This window comes from Cetorhinus maximus, chromosome 1 (genome assembly GCF_964194155.1).
Source record: "Cetorhinus maximus chromosome 1, sCetMax3.hap1.1, whole genome shotgun sequence".
Taxonomy (NCBI): domain Eukaryota; kingdom Metazoa; phylum Chordata; class Chondrichthyes; order Lamniformes; family Cetorhinidae; genus Cetorhinus; species Cetorhinus maximus.
In genome coordinates, this window is record NC_135879.1 from 132,455,940 (window position 1) to 132,468,714 (window position 12,775).

At 38.8% G+C, this 12,775-nt stretch overlaps 1 protein-coding gene across 7 annotated transcripts in view; it reads right to left on the reverse strand.

The window, feature by feature from the left end:
• The window catches only part of LOC144683714 (amyloid beta precursor protein binding family B member 2-like), a 377,962-nt gene that overhangs the window by 87,968 nt on the left and 277,219 nt on the right, over positions 1 to 12,775 (reverse strand). For all 7 annotated transcript variants that reach the window (XM_078547075.1, XM_078547033.1, XM_078547023.1 and 4 more), the window contains 2 exons: positions 4,875 to 5,021; positions 4,172 to 4,299 (listed from right to left, as the gene is read on the reverse strand). In XM_078547075.1, coding sequence (XP_078403201.1) covers positions 4,172 to 4,299; positions 4,875 to 5,021 — 275 coding nt within the window. The remainder of the gene's footprint in view (positions 1 to 4,171; positions 4,300 to 4,874; positions 5,022 to 12,775) is intronic.

Consider the following 12,775-nt stretch of genomic DNA (forward strand, 5'->3'; position numbering starts at 1 on the left):
AGAATGTTTCCAGGATAGTTTCTTAGAACAGCATGTTCTAGAGTCAACCAGAGAGCAGGCTATTCTATACCTGGTATTGTGCAACGAGATGGGATTAATCAATGATCTCATAGTGAAGACACTCCTAAGTAGCAGCGACCATAATGTGATTGAATTTTACATTCAGTTTGAGGGAGAGAGGAGTGGGTCCGAGATTATGTTTTTAAACTTAAAAGGGTAATTATGAGGGCATGAAAACTGAGCTGGCTAAAGTGAATTGGCAAATTAGGTTAAGGGATAGGTCAATAGAGATACAGTGGCAAATAACTAAGGGGATATTTCAGAATACACAGGATACATTCCAACAAGTAAGAAAAAGTCCATGGGATGGATACACCATCCATGGTTAACTAGAAAGATTAAAAATAGTATCAAACTTAAAGATAAAGTATATAATTGTGCAAAGATAGATGGAAAGCCAGAAGATTGGACAGAATATAAGGAACAGCAAAGGATGACTAAAAGCTTAAAAAGGAGGGAAAAATTAGAGTATGAGAGAAAGCTAGTCAGAAATATAAAAATAGATAGTAAGAGTTTCTATAAATATTTTAAAAAGTGAGTGTTGGTCCTATAGAAAGTGAGTCTGGAGAATTGATAATAGAAAGCAAAGAAATGGCAGATGAATTGAATAGGTATTTTGCATAAGCCTTCACTATAGGGGATACAAGCAGCATCCCAGAAGCAGCTATAAATCAGGAAATGGAAGGGATGGAGGAACTCAGGAAAATTACAATCACTAGAGAAGTGGTACTGAGTAAATTGTTGAAGCTGCAGGCTGACAAGTGCCCGGGTCCTGATGGGCTTCATCCTAGAGTATTTAAAGGAGTGGTTAGTGAGATCGTTAGTGCATAGTTTTAATTATCCAAAACTCCCTAAATGCAGGGAAGGTCCCATTAGATTGGAAGATAGCAGATGTAACTCCATTATTCAAAAATGAAGGGAGATAGAAAGCAGGAAACCACAGGCCAGTTAGCTTAACATCTGTTATAGGGAAAATGTTAGAAGCTATTATTAAAGAAGTTATAGCAGGGCACTTGGATAAGTTCATGGTAATCAAGCAGTCAACATGGTTTTTATGAAAGGGAAATCATGTTTAACCAACTTAGGAGTTCTTTGAGGAAGTAACATGTGCTGTGGATAAAGGGGAACCGGTGGACTTAGATTTCCAGAAGGCATTTGATAAAGTGCCACATCAAAGGTTATAGCAGAAAATAAAAGCTCACGGTATAGGGGGTAACATATTGGCATGGATAGAAGATTGGCTGGCTAACAAGAAGCAGAGAGCAGGCATAAATGGGTCTTCTGCAGGTTGGCAAGATGTAACGAGTGACGTGCCACAGGGGTCAGTGCTGGGACCTCAACTGTTTACAATTTATGTAAATGACTTGGATGAAGGGATGGATGGAATGGTTGCCAAATTTGTTGACAACACAAAATTAAGTAGGAAAGTAGGCTATGAAGAGGACATAAGGAGGCTATAAAAGGATACAGATAGGTTAAGTGAGTGGGCAAAGATCTGGCAAATGGAGTATAATGTGGGAAAATGTGTAATTGTCCATTTGGCAGGAAGAATAAAAGAGAAGCATATTATCTAAATGGTGAGAGATTGCAGAGCTCGGAGATGCAGAGGGATCTGGGCATCCTAGTGCATGAATCGTAAAAGGCTAGTATGCAGGTACAGCAAGTAATTAGGAAAGCAAATAGAATTTTATCATTTATTGCAAGGGGGATTGAATACAAAATAGGGTGGTTAAGCTTCAGTTATACAAGACACTTGTGAGACCACACCTGGAGTACTGTGTACAGTATTGGTCACCTTATTTAAGGAAGGATGTAAATGCGTTGCAAGCAGTTCAGAGAAGTTTTACCGGACTAATATCTGGAATGGGCGGAGTGTCTTATGAGGAAAGGTTGGACAAGCTAGGTTTGTATCCGTTGGAGTTTAGAAGAGTAAGAGGTGACTTGACTGAAACATATAAGATCCTAAAGAGTCTTCTCAGGGCAAATATGGAGAGGATGTTTCCTCTTGTGGGAGAATCTAGAACTAGGGGTCATTGTTTAAAAATAAGGGGTCGCCCATTTAAAATGGGGATGAGGCTGAATCTTTTCTCTCAGAGGGTAGTGAGTCTTTGGAACTCTCTTCCTGAAAAGGCAGTTGAAGCAGAGCCTTTGAATATTTTTAAGGCAGAGGTGGATAGATTCTTGGTAAGCAAGGGGGTGATAGGTCATTGGGGGTAGACGGGATGCAGATTTAAGGTTACTAACAGACCAGCCATGATCTTATTAAATGGCGGAGCAGGCTCGAGGGGCCAAATATCCTACTCCTTGTTCATGAGTTCATTTGTAAGCCCTAGAATTCACGTCATCCACATACATCATTGTATTTGCAAGTTCTATCAAGACAAATTATGACTGAGTCGGTTATAAGTCTTGCTGCTAATCAAACTCTTAGCAATAGGTTCTTAAAATGGTATATTATTCCCAGTTGGAAATGAACTGATTGACTATGTTAATGTGTCATCTGCTCTGGGAGTTAACTAAACTGGAAATAAATCTCAGGAAATAGTTTTAGCCTGTGTATATTGTGCTATCAGCATGACACTTTTGACCTTCAGTAGTGACAGGAGAACATGGTGTGCATCCAAACCTATCCCCAGTGACGATGTAAGATAATTAATGATTCATTAACCATACACAGCATATACAAGCATGCAGATTCAACACACAGAAGACTCAGCAAAAATTGGTATTTATGGTGCCTTCAACATTGTAATACACCCCAGGACAGCAACTCCACGGGAACTTTGTCAAGCAAAATTTAACACCGAGCCACATAAGGCAATATTCCAGCTGATAGACAAAAGTTTGAAAATGTAGCAGTCTACTACAGTATCTGGAAAATATCCAAACTTAGGCTGGCAAGTGGTAGGTATCATTTGCAATACCCAAGTATCAGATAATGGCCATCTTGACCAAGATAAATCCCAGCTATCTCCCTTTAATCTTCACAACACCATCAGTGTCAGGTTTCCCAGCTTAAAAATCCTGGGGTCACCATCAACCAGAAACTGAACTAGACAAGCAAAATCAACATCATTGATACAAAAGGAGGTTAGAGGGTTGGTACTTCTTGACAAATGGCTTACCCTCTGTCCCCTCCTCAAAACCTCTCCACCATCCACAAAACTCAAGTAAGGAGTATGATGGAATACTTGCCACTTGTCTAGGTGGCTGAAACTGCAAGAACACTCAAGGAGCTCAACATCATTAAGGACAAAACAGTTTGAATTCCATTGTTCTCCTGCACTATGGATGTAACATGTACAAAGGAATTCAGTGCAGAAACTCACCAAGGTTACTTAGACAGCACCTACCTCCCCTGTGACCTCCAGCATGAGGAAGACTATGAGCTGCAATGTTGTGCAACAACCTGCCTTTAACATATATTCCAACATCAGGACCCTGGAATTCTGCACTTAATTCTATTATGGGAGAGACATCCCAACAGATCAAAGTATTTCAAGGAATAGCCCCACCATCAGCTTCTCAGTGCAACTAGAATGGCAATAAATGTGTTTTACCTGTAACACCCACATCTCAAGAACACAGTAAAAAGAAAAAGCCCAAAGCAATGCATATACTCAGTTTGGCCAGAAGACTGGTAGCCTTATTATTTATCTGCTAAATGTATATTACTGAGCCTGAAATGGTTCTGTGAACGGAACAAGATTATTCCTCCATGTGCACATATGCATAGACAGCAACATTGTACAAAATGTGCATATTTTTCAGCGTCAGGTGCTAAACAATAACATGGAACATATCAAATCACCAAAGAAAGGTACGAATCCTGACATCTAAGAGACATCATAGTCAACCTCACCAGACCAGAATACAGCCAAGCACATGTGCCTGATGATGCATTATTCTGAATAAAACCATTCAGTCATCTATATGCAAGCATGTTAAAAGAGTTTCACATTGGAAATGCTTGAAAATTCTAATATAGTAGCTTTCTAAGCCAGAATTCAATATTTTCTCACTAATATTTAGTCCAACAGCTGCAGACAAAAACTGAGAAGATATAACTTAAATTGAACAATTTGTTAAATTTCTAAAATTGAGCACTTACCGCCCATTGTCACGGCCCACGCCCCACACACGAATGCTGACAATTGGTTGAGAATGAAGAACGGTACGATCCATGGGGTCGATTAGGTTCAACATGTTATTTTCCAGGATGAGGTACATGTCTTTACCCTGAAATTCAACAACTATATGAATCATTTAAGTCCACTTGCCATTTTTCAGGTTGTTCAACTTCACTGCATCACTGAAAAAGCTCAAATAACTTTGTATCTGTTTTATTGTCAAATATAAATTATAATTGAAACGTTATTGGAAACCAGTTTACCAACTCTCCACACTTGTCCCTTCTCAGGATCCTGATGCATATGCTAGCACTTTTTCCCTCTGCATCCAGCCTCTTATGCATCCACCCCATCCTCTGTCTTGCCACTAGCAGCCACATAGGCCTCATGCTCATGAATTTCCTCCATAAGCCCTTCCAGCTCTGCACTACCCTCTTCTCTATGGCTAAGCATTTGGTCACCCCTCCTTTCATTCCCTTCAGCATCCTTTCGTTTGGTTACAGTTCAGTGAAAGACCTTGGAATGTTTCTCTCCAAACTATAGACATTTTAGAAATCTAAGCTGTTGTTTTTGCACAATCTAAATCATTGCAAACCAAACTTGGATGCACGTCTCTTTGTTCTTTACAAAGTTTTAGTTCCTGGTCACAGCAAATTTAAACAATCGCCAGTTTTACTATCTTACCTCTCCCCAAATCCCAACAGTGTCCCTGATGTCATTTTTACAGTAAGAGAGCTGCCGGATGCAGTTATTCACAGCAACACTGCTCTTGCCAGGTGCCAGGTCTTCCTCTGCCATTTCGACCCAGCCCAGAGAACGGACAGCGAAACACTGCAATTTAAGTAATTGGGAATTAATGTTCCTAAACACATGATCACAACACTGAAAACTTTCAGTAACACAATTAAAATTAATTGGATCGCAACAAATGGACACCGTTCAATTTGTCTTTTTTTTTTAACTAAACTATTTTTATGAACTACAATATACCAAGGTTAAAGACTTCCCCACATCAGGCTTGATACCAGGCTGGTTCAGACTTGAAATCATACTGGAAGACTGACTGCCAGTAAAGATCACTCAAGCTCGGTAAACCAATTCTCAAATTCCTCAGTTCTCAAAACAGAACCAACTTGTAACAAGTCAAATCATGAGGGAGTATATATGTGATTGCTGGTTGGTGGAAAGAAACACAACTTCAACATTTTAGAGCCAGACAAAATCACTGTTAACCTGTTTGAGGATAGAACACTCCTTAATACAGTATGTGAAATCTCTTGGTAATGAAATCAGAGTTAACAAACTGATTATGCAGCTCATCAAATAAAATAAAAGCCACACAGTGCCGACTGTAATGTAATGTATGATTCTCCGTTTAAAACAAATACATTGGGGCAGTGCACCCTTAAGCTTGTTAGTTGTCTCAGTCCCAATCCCATTCTCTTGGTCAGATGCAGAGGCAAGCGTGATTGGTAAACTGACCACATCTGTCTCTGTACAACCGGCATTTCTGAGCATCAGGATTATTCACTTTCTTCATAAATTTTTATTTATAACCCTAGAATAAATAAAATTGTACCTTTATAGACTATTAAAAGTAGAATACCATTTACAATTCTACTGTGAACAAATCTTATCTAAGACAAATTACTCTATTAAAGTAAGGCTTTACAATTAACCCATGATGGAGACAAATTCCACTCTATTTATTAAAAATAGCTAAATGTTGACCTGCCATTGTTTCCAACTTCTCGATAGCTATTAAGTATGTTATTAAAAGCAGAAAATATTGGAAATACACATCAGTATCTGTAAAAAGAGGCAGATTGATATTTTGAGTGCAGATCCTTTGTCATAATAGTTCCAACTAGTTTCACATTTACAGTACTATGGTCACAGAATAAAAATACAACTAATTTGTTTTAAGAACAGAAAAATATTGTCTAAACTAAAGTTTGCCTTGTGCTACAGAGGCAATGGCATTGTTCCAAGGTCCCAGAATGCTCATCATTACATGCATTTCATGGGGAATGATTTTTTAATGCTCTATTTCAATGGAAGTAGTAACCTGTTAACTAGCAGCTTTAATAATTTAATAGCATAAAAAAATCCATTAGATGTTGTCAATCAGTGGAAATATGGTGACATATAGGCGTTCGAAAGAAGCAAGCTTATCAGTGCTGTCTGCAAGAAGTTGAACATGCTACTAGAAAATAAGCGGTTCAGTGGAATGAAAGAAAGAGCCCTTTGTATCAGGATGAAAATGAGACATTTATAAAGTCCTGTAGTATTAGGTCAGCCTGTCCAATACCTCCTTCATCATGAAAAGAAAGCTACCATATGCTTGTTTTTAAAAAAAAAACACATTTATGCATGACAATATGGGCATGTATCTAAATATCACAGAATTGTTACAGCACAAGAGCAGGCAATTCAGCCCATCATGTCTGCACTGGCTCTCCAAAGGAGCATATCTAAAAATACTTTCATGATTTCAGTTATGGACGGGCCAATCCAGAGGAGTTGGCGAGTATTCCATTACACTCCTGACTTGAGCTTTGGAGATGATAGTAGAGGTTTTAGAGAGTCAGGTGAGCCTTCTTGCCAAAGCAGCCAGCCCCTGCACTGCTGTTGTAGCCACTGTATTTATATGGCTAATCCAATTAAGTTTCTAGGCATTGGTAACGCATAAAATGCTGTTGGCAAAGGCAATCAGCAATGGAATGGATATTGAAGGCCAGGGAAGGTGCTTGGCTTTCTCTTATTCAAGAAGCTAATTTCTTGGGCTTGTAAGGCACAAATGTTATCCAAATGCCATGTAATGACTGATGCTGTGGTGGATGGCCCTTAACAACCTGTTTCTTTTAGATACTGAACAATTGTCACCATTAATTGGGTAGACAACATCATACCGCACTGGAATGGATTGGCTAGCAGAGTGGCTAGCTCTGGTGTACAGGTTGTCAGCACCGCTGTCAGGATGCAGTCATAAGCTTTGGTGTGTCCATGCACTGAGTCTAGAAAGAAATTAACAGCTGGGCAAAGTGGACCGCTCATATTCTCATTTAAATGTAAGGAAGTAAAATGTGCTTTGGATATGTCGCTAAGAGTGTCCCACATTTACACTCTGACATTAGTGTCAGGCCAAAGCTACATTGTTGCTATACTGAAGTTGCTATTAAAAATACTAAAAGTAAAGGCACCCAAAGTGAAAAATCTGCAGTATGAATGCTGAATTAAAAGAATACACTGCAAACATTGCTACGTCAAGCACAAGTTCAAATAATACTGGCAGTATAAAATGGCTGAGATTGTGATTGCTCAATGCTGCCATCAAGTGGGTATCAGTTGACATTAATAGGCCAGATTTTGCTGTAGAAGGGCAACTAACTGGAGACTGCAGATAATTGCCCTGGCATTCCTCACCTCAACAGACTTTTGCCCACAAAGTTGCTGAAATTACAAGCTGATAATGCCGCAGCAAGGGAAACAAGGCATCTGAGGCCTGAGTGACCAGGCCAATATACAGAATGACATACAAAACATACAAAAGTTCTGAAGAAGAGTCATCTGGACTTGAAACATTAACTCTGTCTTTCTCTCCACAGATGCTGTCAGACCTGCTGAGTTTTTCCAGCAATTTTTGTTTTTGATACTGAATGTCTCCTTAACCAATGGGATTTAAAGACTGGGAACTAAATGCAGGAAAGACCAAGAAGGAAGGTGAATTAAGGAAAATGAATTCAGTAACAGAAAGAGAAATAAAGTGAGGGGGGAAAAAGATTGGTTTAAGAGAATGAGAAAGAAGAGACAGAAAGGAAAATAAAGAAAAACAAATTAAATTTTTTTAAAAATTCAAAACCTGAAGGAATGGTACTCCACACTTATTAACAGTTAATTATCAGTGCCAGAGGTTGATTGGCAGTAATTTTCACATTGTTATATGCTCACTTACACTAAATTACTATCCCCAAATATCTGCAGCAGGTTTAGTTCAAAACTAACTTGCAAATATAAATGCAACTTCATGCCATTCAATGCATGTCAATGTTGAGGTATGCAACAAAATGTCGATTTTGCAAAGTTAACAGAATAGCGACACAACCCGGACAACAACCTTCAAGTATTGGCATTTAACTATGCGTCTACTCCTCTCCTGAAGTTGCAGTACCATTTATAGTTAAATAACAGCGGGTGCTATTAGCCCAACTGTTATTTTGATAGCAAATTCTGGCTCAATATTTAACAAGGAGATGGCAATATGTTTCTCCACAAACCACACAATTAACTTTACATTTTTATTCAACTTCAACCAGTTTGGTCATTTCAATGATCAACATTTCTGTATCATCCTTCAAATTCCTAATCACCACCCAAGTTCTATATTACAACTGCTGATCCTTCAACCATGGATCTCACAACAAAAACAAACTTCCATCACAAATAAATTCATAAGTGAGGTGAAATTTGCAGCTACAAAGAAAGCTGGATTTTTCACTTATTGAGTACAAATGTGTGGAAAACCTAGCCCAGCAGAAGTCTGTTATTTATAACTCAATACATTTACAGACTGGTTGGTCCTAGTTATTCAGTCAGTTAATTTTCCACAAAGCAGGGATGTACCTTCAGTGGCTGCCAGTATACTCCAGGAATGCAGCTGATCACGAAGGAATCAAGTAATTTACTGAACACCAGCTTTACCTGCCTCACTAGTTCTACCATCACCCTCCATAATAGAAACATTGGCTAGCTGCACACTTGATTCTCAGAAGTATACATGTGCCCTTGACCCAATTTTGTGTGAAAGGAAAAATTAAAGAGAAAACCATGTTAAATACAAAAATACGAGCAATCTGACCATTTATTTGATGATAATGCTACCTTGAAACAAAGATAGTGACAATGATACTCAGGATTTGCTTTGGTAATTTAAGGTCAATATTAACTTTGAATAGAAAAACAAATACGTGCTACTACATAAACCTTCAATTTTAGGAAATGTTGTCCTCAAGATCGGATCACCTTGACACTGGCAGGATTATTTGGTACAATGCCACTCTCAAGCTCTTGAATTCTAGACTATACTAACTCTCTCAATGCATTCGCTGAAACAGCATAATCAGTCAATTATTCAGCTGACCGCTACAATAAAGGATTCTATACTGATTGGAAAATGGCCAATGTTTTAATAATTCTGTGGACAGTGTTGACACCTTTCTAGGATTAACAGAGTTCTGTACGCAGCTGAGTTAAAATGAAATTCAGATTTTCAGTCGGGGTACTTGAATGTCTATTATATAAAGGTTAAGTTTGAATTTCTACAGTTATGAAACAATTCACTAGTCAGAACAAATTCAAACCCACTGCTAGAATAAAGTGGCAATGGGCAGAATTTTACACTCCCCAGAGGCAGGTTGGGCAGGTAAATGGGAAGCCCAATTCAGTGAGACACAGAAGCTATGCTACTCAGGACTTGTTCGGGTGATTTAGTGTTATCTAATTTGAATTAGGAATGGGGATGGGGATGGGGATTTTGGAATCGGACCCTGCCCACCATTTTTAAATGTCTCCAGAGTTGGCCTAACTGCGAAAATCCTGGCTTTGTATTATTTTTATCCAAATGTATGTGATAAAAAGAACTTTATCCCAAATATTTTGTAATTATTATATACATCCTTTTCCCCCTCTCTTCCCATGTGTAATTTTAAATTGACATATAAAACACGTGTGGATGCATGAGATAAAAGCAAAGAAGACTCAAGAAGAGTCTGAAGAAGAGTCATATGGACTCGAAACGTTAACACTGTTTTTCTCTCCATGGGTGCTGTTAGCCCTGCTGAGTTTTTCCAGCACTTTCTGTTTTTGTTTTAGGCATGCATGAGTGTTGGGAACTCCGGAACCTCAAACTCCTGCTATTTCTAGTGGCATGTTTGAATACTCCAATTTAGGCAGATGTTGCACTCTACACATAACCCATATAAAACCATCCTTCTCCATCCATCTGGAGAGCATTATAGCTTGGGGAAATGGGAAACTATTTTACCTACGAATGATAGGTTTGTTTGCCATTAAAATAGCATCCAGGGTCAGTTGCAAGGAGGTTCAAGCCTCACATAAAAGATCTGGATGGGTTTTCCTTCTGGAGACAGGAACCCACATCGGGAGAAATTCTGGGTCCCAAGCTCTGGGTCCCAAGATCTGAGTCCCGACTGCGTTGGAACTAAACTCCCGATGAAAGTTTTCAGTGCCAGGCCAATTAGTGGCCAGAGGGTGCATTGGCCATCCAATCAAGGATGGCAGCTAGTTCCCGAGGCTGGAGGGTCAATGGGAAATCCTCCAACAATGACCCATGGCAGGCAGCCCCCCTGTCCAAGGCGGGAGCTGATGATGTGTGTTTGAGGGAGAGCGAGAGAGAGAGAAACCCCCCTTCATGTTGAGGCACCCTATGAACCCTTTTATAAGATATAAAAATAGAAAGAGGCCTTAGCTGCCAGCCGTTCTCTTTCCCCTCCACTGGGTGGCCAGTGGCCGTAGGTGGAGGGGTGGGGTGGTTTAAAAAGCTCATTGCTGTGCTGGCCCTTTGGTCAGCTGCCAGAAGGCCACCTCCCCTTCCTGTCCATGTTTTGGCCACCATAGGCAGGCCATCTGCTGACTGGGAAATTCAGAAGAAGGGCTTTGATAGGCCCCTTAATTACCTTTATTGGTTACCCACTGTTTGCAGCAGATAGCTATTCCTTCCCGCCCCGACCTTTCCAAAAACAGCTCGAAGGTGAAACTGTCTTAGCAAAGGACATGCCGGCTAGTGTCAGGAAACATTGAGCCTGCCAACCTCCGGTCTCAACCCCATCAGACGTCAAAAATCCAGCCTGTGGAGTCTGACTTTATTACAGTTTTATAAGAATCTTTTGGCAATACTAAAGTATGAAACAAATTCAATTATTGGTGTGGGGCCATTCATCATTTTCACAATAGCATAGGATATACAAAAGCAAGGATCACAATGGGAGCTTATTGCTAATTTATAAATAATGCACCTTACATATTGATATTTTTCATTTTTTTAAATATAGTTTGCAGTGAGAATGAAAAGGAGAATGCACGGAAATGCTTTGTATACTTAAAAATAAGCAATGACCCATTAATAAATACTGGACATTTAAAACTTACTTTCTTTGAAGCCATGTTTTTATTGACAGTAGTTAGTGATCCTTTCCTTTAGGCCAAATGTTTTCCTTTGGGCAGGGTAGGGATTGATAGGAGTTCAACCCTCCCACAAGATCTTAGTTCACAGACACTACTGCAGTACTGCTCAGTAGGCTCTTTCAGAAGAGCTATCTCTATATTTTAATATGAATTTTAATTTTATATGAATGTATATATATTTTAATATGAATGTATATGTATTTATGTCAACATTGAATGAAGGGCCTCTCTTTTTCAGTAATTCATGGCCTTTTATTCCAACTAAATGTATTGTGACTGCCCTGATTATATTTTATAATAATTTAATATAGGACAAACACTCTACAGCTCAGGTACAATTATTATGGAGATTAACTGTGTTTAAAAAAAAGAAACTGGCTGCTGTAATTCACTGAAAAAATTAACCTTTTTTAAACCAAACGTAGGAATAATAAAGATGATAAAATGAAGACAGAATGCTTGACTCACTAACTGAACCATTCAATAGCGAGTGCCGCTAGTGACTGCAATGTTCAACAATAAATTAAAACCTATGATGCCATTCAACGTAATTGCAGCCTTGCATTTGGTATCTTTTTAAAAATTGCTTTTTTTCCCCAAATTTAGTACAAATCAGAACTGCACTATGTATATATAAAAAAATGGAAAATAACAGAAATTAGTAACTTTATAAAATAACAATACACGCTTTAAAAAAAAATCACTCGTGACATTTTCTAAAGTAAAAGGCACTCAAGTTGAATTGATAAATAAGTACTGCATTATTTATCCGCAATCCTTTTCCAAGAGAGCAAATGAATTTTAATGCTATTGTTGGCATTTAGCCAAAATTCTGCTGCAGATGCCCACATTTGAGTTAGCCATTGCAGTCCTTGGCAGCAACATTTCAGCCAAAATGACTGAGAACTGACAGTAACTTAAATACCCCCGCTCTGTTGACTATCAGTGATGTTCAGTAAATCTGACTCAACTTTTCCGCACCAGTTTTGTCCTAACCTCATGGGGAATTAATATGCACAAATAACTTCTGAATCACTGCTGCAAGGCAAAAAATAAATAAACCATGTCTGCCTTTATATTCGAACAGCATGCCACCAATGCCCTATAATCTATTTTCTTCCATTACTTTTTATTTTAACATCTCATCATAAAAAAAGTTGACCTCCAACCTTCTGGAACTGTGGTCACACAAGCAGGTTTACACCTATTTGTAAAGTTACAAACTTGTGTCTGGTGTTGGTAGATACTTGGGTTCAGCAGTGTCAGTTGCTCTCATATATCGAGTCCACTGCACCAGAGCTGACTTCACAACTCTTAATATCTATTCATTTCATGCCATAATCGAGGAATATAACAATAATACCCCCGTGATCTAAACTGAA